Source organism: Cryptomeria japonica, chromosome 6 (genome assembly GCF_030272615.1).
Source record: "Cryptomeria japonica chromosome 6, Sugi_1.0, whole genome shotgun sequence".
Classification (NCBI taxonomy): domain Eukaryota; kingdom Viridiplantae; phylum Streptophyta; class Pinopsida; order Cupressales; family Cupressaceae; genus Cryptomeria; species Cryptomeria japonica.
In genome coordinates, this window is record NC_081410.1 from 233,134,337 (window position 1) to 233,161,927 (window position 27,591).

At 36.1% G+C, this 27,591-nt stretch overlaps 1 protein-coding gene across 12 annotated transcripts in view; it reads right to left on the reverse strand.

The window, feature by feature from the left end:
• Positions 1-27,591, reverse strand: part of LOC131071470 (uncharacterized) — a 216,919-nt gene that overhangs the window by 39,703 nt on the left and 149,625 nt on the right. For 10 of the 12 annotated variants that reach the window (XM_058007330.2, XM_058007341.2, XM_058007339.2 and 7 more), the window contains one exon: positions 16,197-16,475. In XM_058007330.2, coding sequence (XP_057863313.2) covers positions 16,197-16,475 — 279 coding nt within the window. Of the gene's footprint in view, positions 1-16,196; positions 16,476-27,591 lie in introns of those variants that run through there. The other 2 variants (XM_058007338.2, XM_058007337.2) reach the window with 1 other exon arrangement.

Sequence of the window (27,591 nt, forward strand, 5' to 3'; positions counted from 1 at the left end):
AAGTCAAAAAGGGGGGGATGCGTCCCCATGGAACACTGTGAAAAACAACCCTTCATGAGATATTTCACTCCCTCAGTTACGCCAAATGAAGGCAAAAAAATAAAAACTCACTTTTAAAGCTTGCATAACGTTTTTTTTGGGTCGCACGAGTCCATCTAAAAGACTCGTGAGTCCGTGCAAAAGACTCGCGAGTCTTTCAGATGGACTCACCAGGACTCGCCTCGCGAGTCCACGAGTTTTAAAACTATGATTCAAACCCAAATGTCTTTCCTCAAGGGTGGCAAACTTTCCAAGTCGGCCCACTTAATAATAATATACTTTATTAACAAAGAAATTATATTAAACTGCCCATACAAATATGTAAAGCCGAAAGGCTAATTACATATTTGATCGTAATCGGCTAAGGATTACTACCGAAGCTACAATAACATCAACACTCCCTCTTAGCTAGGGAGGAATCCTTCTCGATATCTTAGTCACATAGTGGCATCCACCATGGCTACTCCCATGAATGGAAATACAGATATACACAACCACCATGGCTACTCCCAGAGGGTGGGTCCATCATGGCTACTCCCATGAATGGAAATGCAAAGGAACACAAGTGCCCATCACGGAATCCTCAACGTGATGTCATCATCTCAACATGACGTTCACCATGGCTACTCCTAGAGGGTGAATAAACACAAGTGCTAAGTCATGGAGTCTCTCACATGACATCCACCATAGCTACTCCCAAAGGGTGGATACACCATGGCTACTCCCAGAGGGTGGAACAAGGGCTTTCATCTCAAACTTCTCTCGCAGAGAAGAATGCACTACCAAGGGCTTGCACCTCAATCTTCTCTCAAAGATAAGAATGCATTAACAAGTCTCCACAATGATGTGGCTTCCTCTGAAACTTATATCAACCTTCTGACCTCCTCATCCAAGGTTGCATCTGATGAAATGTCAAAATCCCTCTGAATTAGATATCAACCTTCTGACCTCCTCATCCAAGGTTGTCTTTGATGAAATGTCAGACTCCCTCTGAATCAGATATCAACCTTTTGACCTCCTCGTCCAAGGTTGCCTTTGATGAAATGTCAGACTCCCTCTGAATGTTAATTCCTCCTCTTCGAAGAAATTGATTGCAATGATAACTTGAATAGATTCTTCCTCTTAGAGGGATGCCTCCAGTTATGTATCACCAACTCAACAAGTTGTGTCTCTAGTCTCCAGTCTGCGATGATGCCTCAAGCTCTTCTTTTCATCATTCATTTGCTTCTCGATCCAACTTGTATTCAAATTGCCTTTGGATACAGGCATCACAAATCCAATGCAAAAACCACATGTCCAGCCATCCACTTCAAGAAGGCAATCAACTTGGCAAACTCTTTCTCAAACATAAGCCCAACATAAACACAAGGGCAACTCTGCCTGATTGATTGTTCTAATAAAGCATGTGTTCCAAAACATGGCAATATCTTTTGTAATCCAATGCATGTTAGAAAGCCCATTGCCTCTGACATCTTGTTGGCTTGGAATCTAAGACTGATGGAATAATATTCTATCTGCATTGCAACTTAGGTCCTTCTCAGAACTTTGATTTTGTTTCCTCCAAGCATGTTCCTCTTTCAAACAACATCCGCCAACATTTCCTGGGTGCTTGTGTCCAACGAATAGCCCTTCTCCATCATTTCTCCCTAGAGTTTACAAGCTATGTTCCAGTTCCCTTCTCAGCATAGACCACTGATGAGCAGGCTATAGGTATGCTCATCAAGATTGCAACCATTCTTCACCATTTGTTCAAAAAGTTCAACAGCTTCAGTTGCTCTAAATGCATTGCAGAACCCATAGATCAAAGAATTGTAGGAAACTACAGCCCTTTGTCACCATATCAATAAACAAATCACGAGCCTGATCAACCCTGTCCAGCCTACATAAGTGATCAATCACAATAGTATATGAAATAGCATCAGGCGCTAAACCCTCTTTGATCATCTCATGAAAAAGCTCCTCTGCAAGGTAAGGAATACCTTCCTCAAAGAAACCATTTACCACTGTAGTGTAGGTAACAATATCTGGAACAATACCTTTCTAAGCCATTTCACTTTTTACCAACTTATAAGCCTAGAGGCTTTATACAACTTGCCAGCCCTACACAAGCCATCAATTAGCTCATTGTAACTATAGCTGTTAGGAGCAATGCCCTTATCCATCATCTTACGAATCAGCCACTCGGCTTCATACAACTTCCCCTCTTTGCAGTGATAGTTGATCAAAGTACTGTAAGTGACCACATCAGGAGAGCAACCATTTCTCTCCATAAAGGCTGCAATAATTTGTGCTTTGGATCCTTTGCCAGCTTTACAAAACCCTCCAATTAGGGCATTATATACACAGCTAGTGAAAGCTATATTCTTGCTCATTATCATAAACAAATTATAGGTCGTATCAATTTTTCCTAAACCGCAAAGACCGTGTATTAATGCTCCACAGGCTATTGCATCTGACGGACATCTCTGTTCTGCCATTTTATTCCAAACATGGCTTGCGCCCTTCACTCAGTCAGCCTTGCACAACCCATCAATTATCATAGTATAAGTTACAACATCGGGTTTGCATCCATTCTCTCCCATTTTATCCAAAATTTCGAGCGCTTTGTTTAATCTCTTTTCCTTACACAGACAATGAATAAATATATTATATGCATACATGCTCATTCCATGCCCTCGCTTGGACATGTAGTCATAAAGCTCGCAAATGAACCCTATATCATTTACTTCATAGAGCGCACAAATAAAAATAGAATAAGTAGAATCAATCAATGAAGATCCATGATCCACCATTTGCAAGTAAATCTTCTTGGCCAGCTCCAGGCGGCCACTCTGAAAGAGAAAGTCAATGAAATGACTATAATCAATGCCAAATTTCACACAATCTGAGCTTAACATCCAATGAAAAATCTCAATGGCTTTTTCTAAAAATCTGACCCAGACATAGCCATCAATAACAATCGTGAAAAGGGACTTGTGTATCTGAAATCCCACACTATCCACGTTTTCCAAGACCTGAGACAATAAATCAAAGCGACGCCCATGGACTAGGATTTCAACAATGCTCATGTAAGTAAAATAATCATGTTTATATGCATTTCGTGACTTGGCCCACGCAAAAAACTCAAACGCCATGTCCCCATTGTTTTGAATTTTCAAGACTTGATTTACAATGTATGGATTTAAGCAGTTACAAAGCTCTCCACAAACTTTGCACAATATTGCTAGTTGGCGAAGACTATACCCACACAGGGGCCATCGATGACAAATGTTCTTGATCTGCCTATGCCATATGCATTCAAACATAACTCACGACCAAAGACCTTCTTGCTGCTCTGATAACATGTTGATTTGCGGTGTGCTCAATTAACCACCGGCAATGACACAACGTTTCCCTCCCAACCATAGACGATAAACTCTATCGTCACCCCCGAGCACATCTTTCCTAAATTCAGTTTGCTATGTGTTATCACATTGCTGTGTGTTATCCAAAAAAAATTGTAGAGAGGGAACCAATCTTGTTTATACCCATATGTGGGTGACTCTTCACCAATGGGTCAGCTCTATTCAAACCCACATGTCTTTCCCCAAGGGTGGCAGACTTTCCAAGTCGGCCCACTTAATAATAATATTCTTTATTAACAAATCAATTATATTAAACGACCCATACAAATATGTAAAGCCGAAAGGCTAAAATTTGATTGTAGTCGGCTAAGGATTACTACCGAAGCTACAATAACAACACTAGTCAATATTAGACCTGACATTTGTTATGTAGTGAGTGCTCTCAGTCAGTTTATGTGTGAACCAAGACATATTCATCTAGTTGCAGCAAAACATATCTTGAGGTATTTGCGTGGCACAATAGGATATGGTTTGAAGTATACTTCCAATGCAGATTTGAAGTTACAAGGTTACACTGATTCTGATTGGGCTAGGAGTGTGACTAACAGAAAGAGTACATCCGGTTGTTGCTTTAACTTGGGATCTGCAATGATTTCTTGGTGCAACAAGAAGCAGTCCTCAGTAGCACTAAGCACAACAAAGGAAAAATATATTGTGGTATGTGTAGCAACTCGAGAAGCAGTGTGGCTTTGAAAGCTCCTTGCAGGATTGTTTGGACAAACATTCGATCCAACTATTAGTCATTGTGACAATCAAAGCTGTGTGAAGCTATCTGTCAATCCAATGTTCCATGATAGAACAAAATATGTTGAGATCCAATAACATTACATCAAAGGTATGGTACAGAGGAAAGTTGTTCAGTTGAGATATATTTGCACTGATGAACAGACGGTTGACATTCTCAACAAGCCCCTTGCCAAAGTGAAGTTTGTACATTTTCGAGACAAACTTGGAGTTGTGGAGAATGAAGCCCTTGCTGAGAGGGAGTCTCAGCATCAGTGTTTTCTTGAGATGTACTTTAATGCATTCTTCTCTGTGAGAGAGAAGTTTGAGGTGCAACCCCTTGTTAATGCATTCTTCTTTGTGAGAGAGAAGTTTGAGGTGCAAGCCCTTGCTAATGCATCTTTCTTCGGATAGAGAAATTTGATGTGAAAGCCCTTGTTCCACCCTCTGGGAGTAGCCATGGTGGATGTCATGTTGAGAGACTCCATAACAACATCACTTGTGTTCATTCACCCTCTAGGAGTAGCCATGGTGAACGTCATGATGAGATGACGACATCACATTGAGTGACTCCGTGATGGGCACTTGTGTACATATTCATTTCCATAAATGGGAGTAGCCATGATGGATGTCATCACGTTGAGTGCCTCTGCGATGAACTTTGTTCCACCCACTGGGAGTAGCCATGGTGGATGTCATTCCATGACACAGATATCAACAAGGATTCCTCCCTAGCTAAGAGGGAGTGTTGACGTATATAGCCGCGAGAATCTCCTTGGGCCGACTTCACTAAATATGCAATTAGCCTTCGGCTTAGCATATTTGTGATTGGCCGATATTAAATAAAGGGCGATTTAATTGATTGACAAAAATATATATATTTTTATTAAGGGGGATGATTTTTGGGAAAGTCCGCCACCCTTATGAAAGGATACCTTGCTTCTAAAAAGAGCCAACCCTTGATGAAGAGGAACCTCCACTCGAGTATAAAGGGAGATCAATTCTCCTCTCATGAACATTGATTCACATCTATAGCAGATCGCATCACTACACAGCAGTTCGAATATCAAGATCAGATCATATATTGTCAAGGGAAGTTCGTGGATCCTCAAGGGCAGATTGATTCACACTTACCTAGCTTCAAGGAGTGGAGCGATTCATATTGATTGTTGTGAAGGCATCTTGCCATTCCTATTTGATAAATAAGAAGAGATACTTGTTGCTAGCTTTTTTCTCCCTCAAGTTGGAGGGTTTTCCCAGGGTATATGCTGTGCAAATTTGATTGAATTGTCTTATATCTGCTTACTCTAAAATCTGATCATAAACTTAACAGGATCAAAATACAAAACTTCATTTTTGAGGAAAAATGGTAAAACCCTTTTATAAAATGACTTTTGAGGCAAAAAATCGCAAAAAGCCCCTGATAATTTTTTATGGACAAAAATTATAAAACCCTCCCAAAATTTTTTAAGGAAAAAATTATTAAAACCCACTGATTTTAAGGGACAAAAATAAAAAACCCCACCAAATAATTTTTGAGGCGAAATTATTAAAACCCATAGATATTTTTTAAGGACAAAAATATAAACCCAAAAAATATTTTTTTTAAGGACAAAAGAAAAATTCAAAAACCAGAGGCACCACGATTTTCTCAATTTTCTCAGAACCCACAAATCCATTGCATGCTAAAAACCGAAAACGCAAAAGACAACAGAGACCCACGATTTTGTAAAACCCTGTCGGAAAATTGCGTTGCTGCTCCCAACACGTCCAAAAATCTTGAGTGCCAAAAAAAACCGAGGGTCCTTGAAAACCCTTGGGCTCGGAATAAGAAAACCACCAAAAAAAAAAAGCCATCGCCAAAAAACTAGAAGAAGTGTGGAAAATGCAAACGAAATCGCACGACGAAATCTTTAAAAACGCGAAATGGCACCGTCAAAAAACACGAATAGATGTCAAGAGTTTCACAAGCGCCAAAAGATGTCGCGATATGCAGACACAAAATGCACCACCACGAGCACGGGTACAAAATGCCACCGTCGAGAGCCACGAAAATGCAAAACACAGAGGTGTCGACACAAGAAAATCTTCGTGTGGGCTTGTACGAGTCAGAAAAACCCAAAAAACAGGCGTGAAAAGAAAGACGCTTTAAGGCAGGCGAGAATTGCAAAAAATAACAGTTGTCGTGAGCAGAGACACAAGGAAAAACAGGTCTGACAAAATCACAAAATACAAAAGGGTCAAAACCCTACACGGGTTTGAAAACACAGAAACCCTCTTTTGCGACCACTAATCTTCGAACCAAAATCTACAGATGAGATGGCAACCCTCGAAGAAGGCCCTCCCAAAATCTTGAGCCCTCCTGTGAGGAAGACGGGCTCAGACCTGCTCTGATACCATATTATTAAAATATGCGATGTTGTATTAAACAATGAAGACGAAGTCTTCTTAATAGAAAAGTACAAAACGATGTTTCTAAATGAAACAATCATTAACTGAAGCCAAAATAGAAACTACCTAAAGACGACTAAGATGACCATTAAAGAAACAATGCAATATTCTAATAATACAAAATAGTACTTTATTTCCAATTCTAATTCACATCTTGAGCGTCCATCTGAATTAAGGGCTCTAATTATTTGATTGTCTTGAATTTACTTTAACTAATCCCTAACCTTGGCTTGGATGCCACTTTGAATGAAGGGCTTTCATTTTTTCTCATTTATTTCACTTTATTTAATGCCCATCTTTCACTTAGGCTCATATACTTGGGCACTACTTTTGCTTTGTTTCCCACTTTGCTATGGTATGAAAAACATGCTATTTTGGTAATTGATTGAGTTTAGGGAAAAAAATATTTTTGGTGGAGATTTTGGGTTATTAACGCTAATTTTAAATGATTAACTCACAACTTTGAATATATCTTTTAAATTAATTCCATTTTTTTCATTTTCAAATACCAACTTCAATTAAAAAATCATTTTTCATTGCCTTTTATCTTTCTAGATTTCATTTTCACATGCAAAGCTTGAAATTTCTCTAGTGACTTACGACTCTTACCATTTGCCAATTATCGTTGAAATAATTGCAAATTTCCATAACTACAAAGTTATGGTTTTCATTCTTATCTAATGTAATGTCCCGTTTTAGGAACAATGCAATATAACCACAAAATGTAATGTCTTGATGAAACTTGTAATGTCCCTTATTGAACAATATATGAATTGTAGGACAATTAATGTTTGATTCTTACAATAAACTTATGTGTTTGGAAATAAGAATGCTGTTATATAATAAATGATAATGATCAAGCCACTGGCTGTCTCTGATTATACAGTTAAGATTATGCTTGAGTGAATCGATATAAATCTGCACTAAGTGCACAATTACTTGCTGTTTTAAATAAAACAATATAAATATGCAATGGACTCGAAGTCAATATTGCCAATGGCAATATGAATGGCTGTTTCTAATTTGGAATAAATAGTATGCAGTTGCACAATTGGTTACTGCTGTTTCAGATCTAGAACTGACTATTATGCAAGGTATATAGTGATGTGTCTAGGCCTTCGGCCTTGCTCACACAAGCTCTTCCAAACTGGAATAAGAAACAATATAAAACACTATTGATGTCCTCTGACTTACAAGTTGATACTCTTTTATATCCTTTGGAGCAAATGGTTGCGTCTCTTCTTGAAATGATATTCTTTCCATGTCGCACTTTTTCATAAACAATGATATTTGTCTTAAATTGGATCTTCTCACTAATCGTATTTGTTATGTGTACAAATCGTGTTGGTATGTTTAATCGCTGTCATTTTACTTCACTCATGTTTAGCTATTTATGGTAATCGATCAAATTGATCTTCTGATCTGAATGCTAACAATTGAGAGGCGATTATGATTATCTTTGATCAGGTTGCTGATTGCTACGTATATCAATACTTGATCAATGTAAACATTATTTAATGAAAGATGCCAACTAAGAATTTGATCCAATCTAAAGTTTTTTTGTTTGCTTTCAAATCTTTTACCAGTGAATTTTTTTATTGGTTTGAGGCAAATTTTGATGTTTTTTTAGTTTGGGGGGTTTTGCTTGCTTATGCAAATGAAAATTTGCCAAAAGAATGCAATACATAAAAGAAACAATTGACTGAAATAAAATTTCAGAACTCAGATTTTATTGCAGCAAATTATAAATTCAAGAAAATGACTATTTAAGACAACTAGAGCCAAAACTGGCCTACCAGGTGTCCAACGCCTTGCCTGGATGAGCTTATTTTGATGCTGGAGGTGGTACACAAAGCAATACAGGAGCCTCCAGGTGCTGAAAATTGTTCCGATGTGTTTTATTCTCCTTAAATATAATTATCAAAAACAATTTAAGGAAGAAATAGCAGATCATGTGCTTATTCCAAATTCTTGCCAGGAGAAACCTCCAGAATTGACCCTTCTTCCCCACTAAAATGCTGATGTAGCTCAAATGTGTTAAAATTTCCCTGAAAGAACCACTGATCTGTCTTTATTTGCTTCCAACAATGAATTTACACACAAATTTCTGAATAAAAACCCTCTAATTTATTTATTGGCTTCATAGGAGAGGCAAAGAGGGTACGACAAGCCTGGGAATGGTATGGCCAGCATTAAAAGCACAATAACTGCTGGAAAATGTTCCCCAATCTGTTCCAATCTGCTCAAATATGCTGAAGATGATTTATTCTTGCTGAAAGTATGAATTTTCCTCTAGATATTGGCCCCAAATGACATGAAAGAGGATTCCTTCAATGCAAAGGTGAATGGGTTTTCATCCACACACTGAATAAGGGTGAGAGTTTTCATTCTCAACCTGAAACTCCAATCAAGCTTGCTTTTGCAGAGCTCTCCAGGGAAGAAATTGTCAAATATCCAATGAATAATGAATAAAATGCTGCCCCCAATGTCTTTTAAACATTCCTCAAATCCTAATTCGAATTTGGGGTTAGGGTTGTACTTTTGACATCAAAAAACATGTTAAAATGTTTCTTTTTATTAAAAAATAACTTCCCCTAAGTGATTTGACCCATTGAGGGTCTAATTCCTCATTAAAAGTGGCCATATTATTAAGTTATAACTTCTAGGGAAATGTGCCTAGGAACCATTTTATAATTCATCATTAACTTTTGTTAATCTCCTTTTTAATAAAGTTACTTTATAATTTTTCTAATTATACAAAAAATAACTTTATAATGAATTATTATAAAGTCTATGTAGCTTAAGCTCACCAAGGCCAAACAAATGACTAAGTATGGTTCCACCTTGGTTAGCCAATCATCTCCTAGCCTCTAATTTTACCTGCGGAGATAGCTAAAGTGACATTTCATTATATCTCCTTTTTAATAAAGTTACTTTATAATTTTTCTAATTATACAAAAAGTAACTTTATAATGAATTATTATAAAGTCTATGTAGCTTAAGCTCACCAAGGCCAAACAAATGAATAAGTATGGGTCCCTCTTGGTTAGACAATCATCTCCTAGCCTCTGATTTTGCCTACGGAGATAGCTAAAGTGACATTTCATTATATTATTTTACCTTCTTTTTTTTTTTAATTAAATTAATTAATAATAAGTCATCCTTTTAAATAATATTTATTTTGGACAACTTAAGAAGAATTAATTTAATTAATTGTCACTTTTAGAAATTGGGGACATTACATTTAATGTGACATTACATACTTCCTTGGAGGTGATATCATATTTGTTTTGCGAGTTCAAACCAATAAGGATTGTTGTTTATCTTATCTTTGATGGACATAATCATTTATCCTCTTAATCTGAAGTAATCAACTTCTCATATCTCCTCAGCAATAATACCATGGGACTATCTGCTTCCTCTGTAATGTCATGGTTTGGGTTCAGACGATAATCATGTGGTTCTTGGTTTTGAATCTTGATGCCACATCAATCCATGTTTACTATATGATGAAGATATTAATCAATTATATTGGTCAACAAACGTTCTTTATGGTGTTAATGTCGATTTGAACTTACTTCCAAATTCGTCTCCCTAGGAGACCTCCCGAATTCGGACATGCTCATATGGACTTAATCCAAATTAGATGGGGACATCACATCTACTCAATCCAAAACTCAAAGAAAAAGTTAAAAAAGACAAAATTTCCTAAAATAGAACATTTGATCTTTGGGATTCATTGGAACTACCTAACTTGAATATTGGATCATTTGAAGTGACAACTTTATGCTTCGAAGATGAATCCTCATATACACTTCTATCTCAATGTGCCAAAGAAAATTTGTCTTAGCCTCAATCCTTGCCCATGTCTGGTATCAATTGTCATTGTCTTTCTTTGTACTTCACCCATTCTTTCATATGTTGGTGGTAGAGTTAAATGTCATGACTTTGATCCAACTTTAGACAAACAGCAAAATGTCTTACACATGTAAGACTTCTTACACATGTAAGACTTCACAATTTGATTGATCATTAAACATGCCAAATTCGCCTATCTCTAGTGGTCGGGAATATTGTAGACCTGATATAATAAGATTTGATATTAAGTAGTAATTGCTTGAAGAAATCGATCTTCTTCCCTTAGTCACATGCGATCTCATCTAAGACAAGATTAAGGTTTAGATGGAATAAATGATAATAATCTGAAGAAGCAGTTTAGTCATGAAAGGGCATGCGATTGGCAAAGGGACACTTCTCATTCCAACGGTCACCACCTTGAGAAAAGTCATAACCTTCCACCCCCGTTGTAGGAGCATAAAAGAACAACACCAAGCAATCAAGGATCAGCATTGAAGAAGAGAGAATAAGCATTGGATCAAGCAAGACAATTGCAGTCTCACTATTAATAAATTAGACAGTAGTTTACATACTAGTCAAGTATTTTGGTATGAAGTACAATGCATGGCACTCTCAATTGGCTGAATTATTATTTGTCTTCCATTTGCTAGGAAGTAGGAATATTACATAGTTAACATATTGCTACTGTTACTTATTTTTATAGCTTGTTATTCTTGCTACCATGTTGACTATGCATAATAGAATAGATATATTGTGATTCCTTTAAAGCTTTCATCCAATCTGCCGTCCCATTATGGAGGGGAGAAAGTGCATATGAGGAATGCAAGTAGCTAGGAAGCCATTCAGCTAGAGACACCCCAAGTAGGGCTAGGAGGCCAAATGGAGAGTGTCACTTTGTGCTCTAGGCTTGATGGAACGGCTCAAGGTGCCTCGTATATTGTCCCATGGTGCTTCATAATGTGGATTGGTTGTTGGCAAAACCCTTAAGGCAATCCAAATGCACATTATGTAGTTTACAATGATGATTAAGATAATGTTCCTAACTCTAGTAGGAAAGATTGATTTTATATCTAACATGATTGAGGGGTCTCAATTAGGATCTAATTGGTCAATGATATCTCTATTCCATTTCTTACTAAGCCTGGAATTGTAATTTTAGGGTAAAAATTAGGGCATTGGAAAAGGGGACATTATATTAAAGCCTTTTGAGGATTCATAGTCTAATAACTTTCATGACAAACAACCTACCTACATTGTTAGTATACCAAGACAAACCGACACTTAAGACTTAACCACTTTGACAAAAAATATAACATAATTGACATTGATGTAATATGAATGACCTAAAATTTGGTTACATATAAGATTAGACAATATATTTTAGGGTAGCAAATGTTGATTTCAACAAGATTATATGTTGCGTACATGAAAATTGACTTCAAAGTTTGTTGATTATGTCCTACGTCATGCACATCCCTTCATTTTGTATGATGTGCACTTCAACAATGGGAAAGTGCTTTTTACGTTTGACTTTTTCCTTTCAAACTGTAGCTTCCTTCTTTTAGGGGTGTGCTTTCCTTCTTTTAGGGGTTTACAACTAATTCTTTCATATTGCTTCTAGTTTACGAAAGTTCCTCTTTCATGAATTCTATTTATCTTCTACTTTAGTTGACCTTTTCTATATTTTTGCACTCCTTTATTCACCACATTCGATGCACTTGAAAGCTTTGTTTTTTATATGTAAAATTACAAACAACACAACAAAATATGGCATTGATCAATAGAGCATATGTTTGAAATACGACCATTTGAATTGATAGAAAGACAAGGTTTTAACTTTAAAAAATTGACACAACATGAAAATTTATGTGGGTACACAAGTTCAGTGTCATTTTCAAAATAGTCTTTTCTTGTAGTTCACTAGGCAGTTGGCTTTTTCTCTTTGCCCTTAGGGCAATGGGGTTTTTTGTTGGTCTTAAAACTTTACGCTATCTTGGTAGCAGCTTAGACATTTTTCATACTTGTATTTAAATCTTTTGTGTGAGGGCCCCTATGTATTCCCCCTGACTATTTAGTCTAAATAAATGAATAAATGAGAATAAATAAAGCTAGAGGACCAATTTTCCTAAAATTATAATTATTTACCCTATCTTCTAGTATTTAAATAGCAGTTTGAGCAATCCAAAAAAATCCCAAATTATTTTGTAATGACTAATTTTCCTAAAGAGGAATCTCAAAGGAGACTCAAAATATTAGAATTAAAAACATTTCATAATGTTATCCAAATACATGATATTATGTTTGATTGTCAAAAGCTAAAATCTTTAAAAATAAATCTTGTTAAAATATATGAGCTATCTAATTTATTGACCTACAAACCCTACTTTTTGTTTATGTTCTTCCTTATCTTTTTGTTTATTTTCCCCTCTTTTCCTCTTGCTCTTTCCTTGTTACAGCAACTTAATGGAATGGGCCTAAGTTTTGGGGGTTGCATCAAACCCCCTCCCTACCTTTAGTATTAGACCTAATTATGTTTTTATTTTTTAAGGTTTCCTTTTTCTCTATTCTTTTGAAGAATTTATTGACAACCATGGGGGAGGCTTTGGGGATGTTCCAAGGATTTTCACCTTTTTCTGTTGACGGTGACAGAAAGGGGATGTTTCATCCCAGTCCACTTGTCCTCAAGAGCCTGAGACCTAGAGGATGCACCCACATGGAGGACAGCATGACAGCCATTAGATTAGATGTCATATCACCACATTGGAGACTAGGATTGCCACTTGAAGGTTTGACTTGATCTTGACACCATTGCAAGAAACAGCCCAAAAGAAAAAATGTAATGTCCCTTATAGGATACTAGGTAGTTTGACTTTGAAGGGAAAATTTAAGATCTGATTAAAGCTTGGACCAATACTATTATAATTCCTTTGATCTGATTTGACAAGGGTTTTGGATTAATGATTGTATATATGTATATGAATATAGGAATTGGAATTAACAATAATGACACGAATCTGAAAATAGTGTCAAACAATGAAATCTGATATGAATTGTGATCTTGAGTATGACTGATAAATCACTGTTTCAGAATTAGTCTAGTTGTTCATGTGATGAATACATAAGGGACTATGCCTCAAATGGATAGCCATGTCGAATTTAGTCTCTATGCTCTTGCTATATTTGTCGCTGTATCTGAGATCTTCAATCTTGTGCTCATGTGATTTTACCTTGTAATTGGGTGGGTTGATACTGCCGTATTACTTAATTATAAAAAAGATCTGCTACTGCAATCTGGAATAAATAAATAACACTTCTTCACACACCTTTCTTATTCAAATTCTCTCTCTCTCTCTCTCTCTCTCTCTCTCTCTCTCTCTCTCTCTCTCTCTCTCTCTCTCTCTCTCTCTCTCTCTCTCTCTGTATATATCTTTCTTTTACCAATAAGGGTCATAACCTTTACAATAGTTACTTTATTTGAGAGACATGTCTTTTTGTTAATTGTTGCTTTTATTCATAATCCCTTCAAATATTAATGTCTTCTTTCACTTACAAATCATGTCTCTTCCCCTACTAGATTGCAACACTTGGAGTAGCAAATTGCATTTCTTTAAATCGCACCTTTTGGGATATCAAACAAATCTTTAGCAAATATTAATCGCACCTTTTGAAAGATTGTGTCTTATCCTTTGCAAACCAATTTGAATAGCACCTCTTGATTAGCAAGGACTGATCATTACTGAGTGTGTTCTTGTTGAGATATATCGCCACTTAGATGTAATAAACATTAGTCTAAATACTTCTTGGAAACCGCTGCCAAACTTACTGGCTTATAATGTTGATAACTATAATAAATTGCTGCATAATGCTTAATAATGAATCGTTGTTCTATTCTTCAAATCGCTGACATTAACGACTGAGTGACTTTTTTAGTCTCAAAGACTTATAATCACTGATCACTGGTTGTCTCGGTGAAGTCCCTTCCATACTTGGAATATCCATTATGGATTGCTGCATATAAAATATTATTCATATTCTTTAATTGCTTCTTCTCTGCACTTTAATTGTCCTTTCTTATCTTTACTTTATAAACATAGAACTGTTTGCTATCTTTCTTTATACAATCGCCTATATTCTTCATTGTCCATAGTTTGCATCTACGACAATAATCTTTCAAGAATTGGTTTGTAATATTAATCTCTGCATTACTGATTGGGATTTATTTGTTGACTTGTGTTCCTAAGAAAGTTGGCCATGTTGTTTGTCTTCCAAAGCGCTGCTCTTCTTATTAGCCATTCACTCTTTTAGATTGCTGTAGCTATTCTTTTATCACCTTTGTTCATGTATTGTACGCTATCATCACTTATAAAGATAATACAAGGAGCTTTCTCAAAACTATTTGCTGCATATCAAAACCTAATGAAGACTTGAAAACTTATTCTAGCTAAGTCCAAATGCCTGCAATGTTGAGACATGGACCAGCTAGGACTCGAACCTAGGACCTTCCATACGCTGCTGGAGTGCTCTACCACTGAGCTACTGGCCCCTCTTGGACCAGTCCATCGTTGGTCCGGGTGTGGCTTATTTCCAACACCAACACCCCCCCTTAAGTCACACCTCTTGTGTGCTTGGGGCTCCTAGCCTGGACCTGGCTCTGATACCATGTTGAGACATGGACCAGCTAGGACTCGAACCTAGGACCTTCCATACGCTGCTGGAGTGCTCTACCATTGAGCTACTGGCCCCTCTTGGACCAGTCCATCGTCGGTCCGGGTGTGGCTTATTTCCAACACCAACATGCCACACCTGGACCATACAATGATTGGTTTCAGAAATGGGGATATTACAAAAAACATGATGCTTTAGGAATATTTTGATTTTGGATTGTGATTGCTTGTGTTTTCTTTTTCTACTTTGCTTTTAAAGAGCCGAAGCTTTAATAGTTGATTAAAAATTTCTCATACTCTTGGTAAGCCTTTCAATATTAATCATCTCTTTATTGATTGTTCACTGTTGGAATCAATTATTGCATTAGAAAGCAAGACATAAATCACTAAAATATCTAATGCATTATATTGGTGCTGTGAATAATATTCTCTATAGAACAATTATCAATGTCTTTTGAATCAGTGATCAAATAAAAAGGTTGCATAGATATGCACACACTTGTTCCTATTGGATAGAGCAATTGATTGCATATGCAACCATGTATATTATATGCATCTCACCATACCTAATTGAAGTTTCAATCTTTGATAGTTTGCATTTAGGGGAAATTTTAGAGTTCTAAACTTTTCAAAATGATTACAAGAAACCAAAATTAGAGTTTTCTCTATAACAACCTTGGGACAGACGTTTACTCATTCCACCAAATCATGCAACCATTGCACAAAATAGAGCAGTTGCAATTTGGAACAAAATTTCAAACATGCCTGTCAGTTCACCCAAGTAACCTCCAACAGTTCAAGGTTTGAAACTACACCAATATAAATTGGAACTATCACTATATCTTTGTTATTAGGCATTAGAATTTCTTTCTGAAACTACCTGTGATGTAAAAGTTTAGCAAGAGTTTTCAAAACAGTAATTGGCTCTTCCCGTCAATCATAGCTAATGATTTCTAATCTATTACTGTTTAGGTCGAATCATGAAGCATGCATTCCAGAGTATAAACAATTGCAAGAGAATAAACTACTTAAAGACATGAGATTGTTCTCAACTAACCGTTTCAACAATGGAGATGGGTTATAGGGGAACAAGTCCTTCTTATGAAGACTCTCAATGTGAAGATACAATGATGACAAACATCTCTTGGAACTTTCAATTCTTGATTTATCAATTGCAATCGCTGATACAGGAAAACTTTCTAATTCTCTTTTCCTTTTGTTTGCTGTATTTTCCAATTGTGAACTGTGGTTGCTTAGCTCTGTAATTTGAGGACTGCCTATATCAATTGAGAATACAGCAGAATTAGGCCACGAGTCACACAAAACTCTTAGACTCCTGCAAACAAAGAGAAAAGAAAGATGAGTGAAGTAAAAACTTGAAAATTCAGCACACGTGGTTGCATTCAGTAATAAAATAAATTTTACAAGATTTTATCATGTGTTAGTTCTTAGAAATGTGATGAATGATTTTGTGACATCAAATAGCATATGAATCTTAGAAGGATCTATGGCAAATTATTTTGCAAAGCAACATAATATTACACTTATCAAAAAACAAGTCAACAATATGTATTCTGCAGAAGATGAACACTCAACAAGCAAACCTTACGTTATATAATTCTAAACACTTGTTAAACTTCTAAACACATCCAGTCTATGAGTGTGGAAATCTTCAAATCATGCTATTAGGAAATCCAATCTTTCTATTCTCCAACATGTAAACTGTAATGTCCCCATCCTAGTCAGGGACATTGGTTTGAGGAGTTAGCCTATTTTTGGACCCTTGTAGGCTAACAAGGTATGGATAAGGGGGTCAGTAATGCAATATCTTGAGGAGTGGTCTGTCTATTTGTTCTAGTTCAGTGTTGAGTTCGGTTCTGGTCTTCGTTTCATCAGTTTCTGACATTATATGAGGATTTCCTAATTTTTAAGGAAAAACTGCTAAAAATAGACATGGTCCTATTTTCATTGGCGTGGCGAACTGTGGCCCCAGCTTTTGACAGATTCAGTTTCTGAGCAATAATGAGAGAGATATGAATTTTTAAGTGGTTCCAAAGGCAATTAATATTTTAATGAAATATTAATATAAAATCACAAAGTGCATCACTTAAATTTATTTAAGTGAAAAATTAATATCTCTTAAGCTAGGCATTGCTTTTAGGGTTAAGTTGGGAACCCTAAAAGCAAGTAATGATTTTTAAATCCCTAATTGCCAAAAATCTTCCTTTTTGGGTATTTAGGCAGCCAAGATGGAAATTAAACCTCATTCATTGATATTGAGCATTTGACATTTCTTCTAAGCACTTGGCTATGGTGGCTAGGGTTTGGACCTGATTTGGAGAGCGTGCATTCTTCAAAATTCAGTAGCTTTGAGATTGTGTAAGATCAATCGAATTGTTGCAGCTTGGTTGGTTTCATTCAGAAGTCAAATTGAATTAAATTGGAGCAGATTTGGCTTCTTACAAGGCAGATTTATTGTAGGTTTCCTATTTACTGTTTGTTGTTAATTCTTCTGTGGTTTGGAGGCTTCTTTTTCCCAAACACACAACTTGCTCATTTATTGGCGCCGTCTTCCACTGTTTGGGTGTCTTAGTATTAAATAAGAGCAGATCTGAATTGTTTCAGAATAAAAATCAGAACTTTGTAAGTTGCTGATTGAATTCTTTTAATTCAATAAATTGGCTAAGGACCTACGGGTATGCTTCTAAATTCTCCAATTTATTGTTTCAGTTGATTAATTTCATGTATTATTTCAATATGTGTTGCAAATTAAAGAAACCCCCTTCTGCAACTTCTGTCTATTTCTGAAAGACCATCTTAATAATCAAAATTAGAAAGAAGATCTACAAATTACAGCAGGTTGAAAAGTTGAGCCAGCAAGGGTTCATCACATAAACCCGTACAGCTTGCAAACATGGAAATCAAACAAAAAAATACCATAAAGTTTGTAAACAAAGTACATATTATGCAGTTTAGGTTAGCTAAATTGGTTTGAAGGGAGCTTCCCTTCTAATTTTAAGAGCAGTAGACTATTGATGGAGAGGCACCCATCTATAGTTTGGACTCCATGTGCTGCCCATTGCATTGACCTCATGTTGGAGGATATTGGAAAACTCCCATGGTTCAAGAGATGTGTAGAAAGGGCGAGAAATGTGTGCAAATTTGTATATAATCATTCATGGGTGTTGGCTCTTATGAGACAATACACAGAGTAGAAGGAGTTAGCTCGTCCAGGAATCACAAGATTTGCCACAGACTTCATCACATTGCAATCCATGCTTCGATGTAAGTCGGCCTTGAGACGTATGATTGTTGGTGAGGAGTGGTCTTCCTCATCCTATGCTGCCACCCCTGCAGGGAAAGATATGGCAGACTCCATTTTTTATGAGCGAGACTTTTGGATCCCTTGTGATGAGATAGTGAAGGTAATTTTTTTATAAATTCTACAATTTAACTTTTTGTTTTATAACTTATTCATCATATTCTCTTATTTGCTCATTTTTCTAAATTACACAATATTTTCAATTTTGCAGTTTGTTAAGCCCTTGGTGGTTATGTTGCAAGTTGCGGATGGAGAAAAGCCCGCAATGGGCTACAAACATGAGGGCATGGATAGGGCGAAGGAGGGCATCAAATCCGTCTATGGAGGAGATGAGAGCAAGTATGGTCCCATTTGGGAGATCATTGATAGGAGATGGCAACATCAGCTTCATAGGCCCATCCATGCAGCAGCCTATTATCTGAATCCGACATTCCATTTTAGCCCTACTTTCAAGGCTGATGTGGAGGTCCTTAATGGGCTATACTCAATCATGGAGAAGATGGCACCTGTTGGTTCTACTCAGACAGAGCTTATTCGAGAGTTACAGTTGTTCTCAAATGCACAAGGGGAGACCTTCTCTCATCCTATCGCCAAAGAAAGTAGGACAACTATGATGCCAGGTAAAAAAAAATTGTAAGGCTTAATTTTAGTTTTATTGTATATTGTTAAATGAGTTTATGAGTGAGATTGATTTTATTTATTTTTCTCATTTCAAACTCAGATAATTTGTGGAGCTTTTTTGGCCCAATGACACCAAATCTTTAGAAGTTGGCCATTCACATCTTGAGCCAACCATGCAGCGCATCTGGTTGTGAGCGCAATTGCAGTATGTTTGAGCACATACACTCCAGGCGACAAAGATTATCCATGGAGAAGATGAATGATCTCGTCTTTGTTCACTACAACCTTCGCCTAAGAATGAGAAAGAATGCATTAGCTGACATCTCTCCTATCATTCTAGATGAGGTTGATCTTGATGCAGAGTGGGCCACTAAGACAGATCCTGCGGCTGTCTTTAGTGATGATGACACTGATTGGATCGACCAGGTAGATATAGAGGCTAAGGCTGTAGCCATGGCAAAGGAGAAGCGGAGAGCACGCGCAGAGACAGGAGATTCAAAGGCAGATACTGATAGTGACATAGATGTTCTTGATGTTGGTGAGCATGGCATGGTGTCAAGGGGACCGACTATGGCTGTCGAATCATCCAGGACCTACCTTAGACGCCTTCGCAGGGGGTCGGGGCCAAAGGGTGCACGCTCCTCTGAGCCATAGGCTTGTAGTTGTATTTACCATTGGTATTTGTATGGAACATTTGATGATGATCATATGATGACATGGACTTTTTATTCCATGAGTTTTGTAATATTGTATAAATTTGACAATATTTATATATCTATGTTTGTTATTTCCTTTAGCTACAATTTGCATTTATGCTTGTGTGATTGATGTATACTTGTGTATGTAATCAAATGAGCCGAGTTTGATGATGTTATTGTGTCTTTAAGGTGTATTCAATAAAGGGTGCATGAAACAAGTTTTAAATCTTTAAAAATCTCCAAATTTCTTGAGTTTTTCACTTTCCCGAGTCCAGCCGAGTCTGACTCCGAGTCTCGAGGGCCAAGTCCAAGTTGGCCTTGCCGAGTCCGAGCCAAGTTCGAGTCTCGTTACTTTGGTTAGCCTTTAGTAACGTCTTGATGTCATGGGAGTAAAGCCCATCATGAGCTCAACCGAGGAGTCTAAAGAACTGCTAGTTAGTGACACTCCAAGTGCTCGAGGTTAAAGGCGAAAGCTTCAAGTGCTTCTCATGAGGAGCGAAATTCACTTTGAATACCCTTGACTGAGATTGAAGTTGTTCCAAGAGCCTTATCTTGCAAGTTTGAATGGAGAGAGTGAAACAAGGTAAGTGAGCCCTTCCCTAAGGACAGTTTAACATGTTTGCGTCAATAAATGGAGGAAAGACTCAATGCTGAAACCCATAGAATGAAGAAAAATAAATGAAAGCAAGTTCAAAGATCACTTCATGAGCAGCAAGGTGAGAGCGAACTTCATATACATCAAGGTGAATGAGTGCATCGAGGTGAGAGCGAACTTCAAGTGCCCCTTCCTTAGAGCGGCATCAACTTCAAGGGCTCCTTTATGAAGACGAATTCTCTCTACATGCTCTTATCAAACCTACAAAACACATAAAATCAAAGAATATATCAGGTTAAAAGAATATCAAGGTTATATATTATGTGTATTTGACGCCATACTTGTTTTGTCTTGCATATATAAAAGGATGGTGATTGCAAAGCAAAAGGAGAAAGATTGTAAGACCTACATCACCATGTAAAGGGGGAACTTCATTTACAAGCACTAGAATGCTCAAGAGGAATCTCAACTCTCACTGCACCATGGAGACATAAAGAGATCAAAGGAGCGCGATGGAAAAGTCATACAGTCACCCCAAGGCAAGCAGGTGAGCATGGAGGAATGACTCGGCTACATCAATGCTTCCCATCACCACTACTTTGAGTGAGCTTGAAAGGTTGACTAAAAAGAAATATTTCTCAATATCCCTTCATGGTGATAAATCAAGTCTACAAGTGCAAGATTGAAGTGGCATCCCAGTCATCACTCACCAAATCAAGGAGTTCCACATCAGAACGTCTTGATTCAATGTACCTAACTCGCCCATGATGGCACAAACTTTAAGGCACCTACCCTTATTATCCATTGGTTATGCTAAAGTGTTGTAATTATTTCAATGGCCAAATTGAGTTTGTTGCAACAAACCCTAATTAGGGTTTTCATTGTAAAATCTTGGCCATTGATGGAGATTTGATCCTGACCGTTCGTTGTAATGAGATCTCAATATAAATCTCAAGCTCCTCGTTTTGTAAAGGTTAATAGTTAATAAATAGTTAGTGAATAGATAGTTAGAAAATAGAATAGTGAATAGCAATTAGAGTAGAAGTTAGATTAGGAGAAGGCAAAGATTGTTGTCAAAGTCTTGTTGTAAAGAACAATTGATTTCATTGAAGTTATGGTGAATTTGATTTGTAACTTCAACAACTTACATGATCTTTATTTCTCAATTTGTTTTCAAGCTGATTAGTTTGAATGGAGGAAATTGTTGAATGTATTTGTATGGAATTCGTTTAGTCTATACCACTAGCCTCTTGTTGATTGTAAGTGCACCTTGCGTGGTCAACTGGAATGATATGAGCTTAACTTCACATTGTTATGTGTCCATTGTTATGCATTAACTTGAATGGTGAGCAATGTTTGATGGTAATGATTTGACCATCTTTGAAATGTCCTGAGAAGATTTCACTGAGTTTGTGTAAAATTGTTCAATTTGATGGTGAGACCTCGCTCAGTAGGATTCCATCTAATCATTCATCCATCTTCTTACATTCTAGGTCTTAGAATAGACTCTCTCAACCCTTCATCTTTTGCCCCGTTTTTTTCAATTCAAGCTAGTTTAGGACAAAAAGAATCATAAGATTGCAACATCAGATGATCAAGTTCCAGCGATTCAAGCATTCGACAATTCAACGTAAGTCCCTTTATGATACTAGCAATCACATCAACCAACTGTGTTCATCCACACGTCAAGACCTAACATTTATGAACCTTGGAGTTGTCTCAAGTGATCCTTAAGCCAATCTTCAACATTTGAGAAGCTTTGTTCAAGAGAGGATAAGATACTTTTGGATATTTTATTCTGTGTTCACATATGCATAAAAAACACATCAATAGAATTGGCACTCGAAGGAGGGCATGACAGCAAATGCGAACTCTTGAATAGGTGAATCCAAGGAAGATCAGTGGAAAGTCACCCTCAACGCTCAACAAAATTTGCATAAGAAAGGAGGGTTGATAGTTGTCCAGCCGCGATCAGCGGAACTTATCAAGTCATATTTAGAGGAGTTATCCAGAGCTTTCCACCCTCCTCTTCACGCTCAACAAAATTGAAGCGCAAGGAGGACATGATTGTGGATACATGAGTAAAGCAGTTGATGCTGGAAGTCACCCTTTGAAGCAGTCACCAACAAAATTTGTATAAGAGAAGAACATTGGACTTACACATGAAGGAAGCACTTCGCGCAGCTGGAACCAGTTGAGTTTTCAAGTTGAATTTGAGATTTGCAAGATCTCTCTTTATTCCCAAAAAATAAATCCAAAAAAGGTAAAAAACTAGAAAATCCAAAAAAGTAAAAAAAATTAGAAAAAAAAAAAAAAAAAAAGATTTCTCAATGGAGCGACAACAGTTTCATGATGAGCAACAAGATAATATTCCTCAACTATGGTGGAGACTAAATATACAACTTTACCCATGCCGTTTGTCCGATTTTGCAAGACCAGAGTAGTGTAGAATCCATGAGACAAATGAACATGATGAAATGCATTGCTTGAAATATCTATCAAGGATGGAATCAGCAATACAAGGAAAGATTTTCTTTTGGGATGTTCCCAAGCCAGAAGATGAAGAAAGCAATTTCAGTGTACCCGAGAGAAAGGATCCTCTTTCGAGCTTTTTGTGGATGATCGGAAGTCAGCTTATTTTGAATAGTGAAAGGAGTTTAGAAAACATATTGCTACCAGTATTGTTAGAACATAATGTTATTAGGGATCACATCCTTATAATATTTATATATAATGTTCTAATATAAGGTTATAAAATCTTATATATTATATGCTTTATAAGCATATCCCATTTGAAATAATTATAATCTAATAACTATTAGATTATTGATTGTTTATGAGTGGGGGCTATCGAAAAGGTGTGACTAGTGAAGCCACCCTTCCTCCTATATTTAAGGAGGTTCTCTCTCATTTGGGAGTGGTGAGAATTTGGAGCTTTATGGTGAGTTGTATCACTATGCATATGAGGTATTATTGGCCATGTGGAAGTATTGGAGGAGTGTCCCCAGGTTTGAGTCTATTTTATGATAGACTATATTTGTAAGTGTTTTAATAAAATGATGCTTTATGGAGTTTTTTACCCGAAAGGGTTTTCCCCATGTATATCTTGTGTAATGTGTACATTTATGCATGTATGATTCTCATTTCATTTATTTTACGATCTTGTTTATAATGATTAGTATCCTAAGATCCTAATTTCTAACATGGTATCAGAGCAAGTTAGGCTAGTACTAATCATTTTTACAGGTTATACTAGAAGACATATAAAACTTGATGGAAAAATTATTTATGCTAAATCAACACACGTGCAAGGCCATTTGTGCTATATATTTAGCATGCCTTCTCTATTGATTTAAAATCAATTTATCAAGGTCAAGTAAGGAAATTCTAACTATTCCTTTTTATGTGTGATATTTTCAATAATATTTCACTTTTTTTTAGCATTGGATTGTGAGGGTCAAATATTTGATTATTAAGTGAAGTATAACATATATATTTTTAATAACGTCAAATTTCATAATCTTATTAACTCAAAATTAGTCCATTATAAGAGAAGTGCATAGTCACAAAACCCTTTTTAGTGCCAATTGTATAGAAAGTTGTGCTTCTAGATCAAGTCCTTTAGAAAGTTGGATGTTGTTTCTCTTTAGAGAGATATGTGAGATTAGCAATTATAAAAAAAAATAGCTTGATATAAGGCTTAGAAACTTGAGGTGTTTAACCTTAAAATTGAATTCATGAAGTCTTTTATTAAATTTGATGTCTTTATAAAAGTCAAAAACTTGTTTTTCAACTTATCAAAGAAAATAAAATTCATAGCTCTTGAACATGACATTTCAATAAAACACCATTTTACTTGTAATTTGATCATAATTGATAAAAGATAATGATATTTTCTTTTATGAAATAATATGAAAAATACATTACAACATTCAATCAACATTTTAATTTATCCATATATTTAAGTTTGTTAAATATAAACTTGATCAAACCATTATTTAAATAGGAGTTGTTAAATGAAATCTTCAAGAAATTGAATCACTTATTGAAGCCTTCATCTATGTCGAATTTCTTATCTTCATGTAATTCTTCATACAAGTTTGTGTCCTTATATTACCCAAGGAAATAGCACTTATCCTTATAAAAGTCAAAAAGGGCTTTCTTTGCAACCGATTGAAGGTAAATGAGTCGCAACCTTTACTAAATCATTTTTGTCAGGTGGCTATCTTCCCAACTGACATCTCCTTTCTCACACTCCCTATATAGGGAAGTCAAATTCATTTATTTTGTACCTATCCAGCTATCATCGCAGTCCGTGAGATATAATCTATTTGAGGAATTCTTTCAAACAGTTCGCTTACCTTCTACATGACTTTGAAAAATGTGGATTTAACATTTGCACTAATGAAGCATTTCCATAAATATATTTTGTTAAAACCATGCGATTAGATCTCATTGAACAATTATGTCAAACACTTCAATTGCCCTGTAAATTCAAACCTCTATTTATATCAGCTGACTTCCACTAATTAATGCTTGCCTCCGTCGAAGTCTTTTGTTTGAGAAACACCCCGACCATGCTCTCTATGTCCTCCTTCACGCTACCATTTTCCCGAAGGCTATTATTGTTTAAGGTGAATGATTATCTTTTACAGTTTTATGATAATCGTAGAAGCACCAAGTAACGCACACACATACTGGGTAGGAAACTTCATTTGTTTGTAAATCTGCATGAGTATGGATTTGCACTTTTTTGATAGTACAATGTGTAATGTTAAAAAAAGTTATTGCATAGATATTATTATCCATGCACACTTATTTCAACTTTTGTGCTCATCCATGCTCTGTTGCTCAAGAATCTTATCGAGCCACCAGTAAGTAATATAAAAAAGTTCTACATTTTGGGTGCTAATAACCTTTATTAAGCCTTTGTTCATCTTGTTTCAAGACAAACACATTCCTTTCAGATCGGATGGTAACACTATCTATATAAAAAAAATCAGAGTTATGGAAAAATTGTTGCCTATGGAACTACAAACAAAATCGAAATCATTCAATGATTTATGCCTCGGCCATGTTGTAATCAAGAACAATTCGTGTTAAGATGGCAGGGTATGTCTCATTTTGAATCCTTCCCCAATCGTATGCCTCTCTAACGTGATCATATTGCTATTTTAATATTTTGAATACATCACCACTATTGAAGCCTAAGTCACCAGGTTCGAATTCGAATTCAAAGTTCGACAGCTTTGAAATTCAAATGAAGTTCGATGAGGAAAAAATTTGAAATGTATAAAATTCGAATTAAATTCGCCATATGTAATTTTTAAAATTTTTTGATAAATATATGTAATATATCTATAAAATTGCCTAAATAGTAATTGCAAAAATGGCAGGCAAAAATTGCAGACGAACTTCTCCTGCAAACTACAACTATCACGGGTCCGCAACCACTTCTCCAGCGACTTCTCCTACAGGCTGCGACTACCGTGGGTCCGCAACTACTTCTCCAGCAACTTCTCCCGCAGGCTGCAACTACCGTGACTCACAGCAGACTGAAGATTCACGCGGCTTGAAGACTCACGACAACGGGCAGACTGAAGACGTGTTTCAACAAACGTTGGCCTCTCATTTATTAAAAAAAACCCGAAAGAAACCCTAAATCGCGATTTAAAAAATGTTAACAGAAAAAAAAATCACTTTTTTGACCAATCGAACTTCAACGATTTTTTTTTGCATGTTTTAAAGTTCAGCGAATTTCGAACTTCAAGGATGAAATTCGGCCGAACCTGGTGACTTAGGTTGAAGCGATAGAAATGATTCCTAAGACTAGGGAGCTAAAGACAACCAACCCATCCATAAACAACAAAAATTTTTATCATTACCTTCCTAAAATATTAGATAAGATCAATTTATTGGTTGAGTAATATCTAGTTTAAAATGTGTATTAGACCTTTGGTTGGCAAGGGATCATTTTTCTATAACAGTTTTTTGGAGAAGCACGAGGACAAGGGTGACAATAATGACCACAGTGGCCATGTGGCAATGGATACAATGGATGGGTAATATATTGAGATCATTCTTGCACTCTCACCATGTCAATGTAATTTCTCATCTTTGATAGCTGGTCATGTACCTCCTTAATGAGAAGTGACAATATTTTTCATTTCAAAATTTTATAAATTTTTTTATATTTTTTAACTTCATGTTCAATAAAATATTGGTCTACACTCCTAATCATGATATATGAACATGTGAGGTTACTTGGTAATTTAAATTGGAGCATGATCTTAGATAGCACCTACAAGAGAATGTTTACAATATGGATTATATAAACATAGTTGGTAATAAACTTAAGTTCCAACTTCACGCTATTAAATATAATTGTAAATCATTTTCAAGGAACTAGTATTCTTGTGTGTGCAAGCCTTAAGAAGCATCTATTTCTATATAGTAAATATGAAATTCTTGCAATATGTGGGTAAAAAGGCACTTTAATCACATTGTTTTTGCCCCATGAATCTAGAGAAAATTGCACTATTGATGACTATCACGTACCTAATAAGGCAAGGCTTATGGTCAATATATGGGAAATAAGAAGAGGCCCAATTGCATGAGAAAGTCCCTTAATCTTACAACTAAAAAATCCATGAAATATTCTTCAAAAGGAAAAAGTTAAGACTTAAGCTTGCCCCCATTTTACTATTGGGGTGTGAAAGCTTCTCAAAATTTGTAACCACGTTAAATAAAAAGATAACATGCTATCTCATTAATTGTTAATTGACTATAAGATTAAATATGATAAGGGGTAAAATATTTACCTATATTTCACAATTTTTTTATAATATCATGTATTGAAAAAACCCTCTAATACTTCTTGAGTTTAATGGACCTTATTATAATGGGTGGCTATCGCCCTTATAAACTGTTTGGGGAGCAAACCTAGAAAGGATAGCTCACCCGTTGCCTAATTGTTTTTTATGGATCATTACTATACGTAGTAGTATGTCTATTTTTTAAACAAGACAACTGATTATTCATGCTTATTCTCATGAAAATATATGTTGATCTCCTTGCTACGAATTATTGGACTATATTTTACATTTATGAGGAATATTATATGATCTTTGGCAAATGACAAAAAATAATATTATGTTCTTTCTTTGCACCAAAAATGAAGTTGATTACTATGTTACTAACTATATTGTTTCTTCTA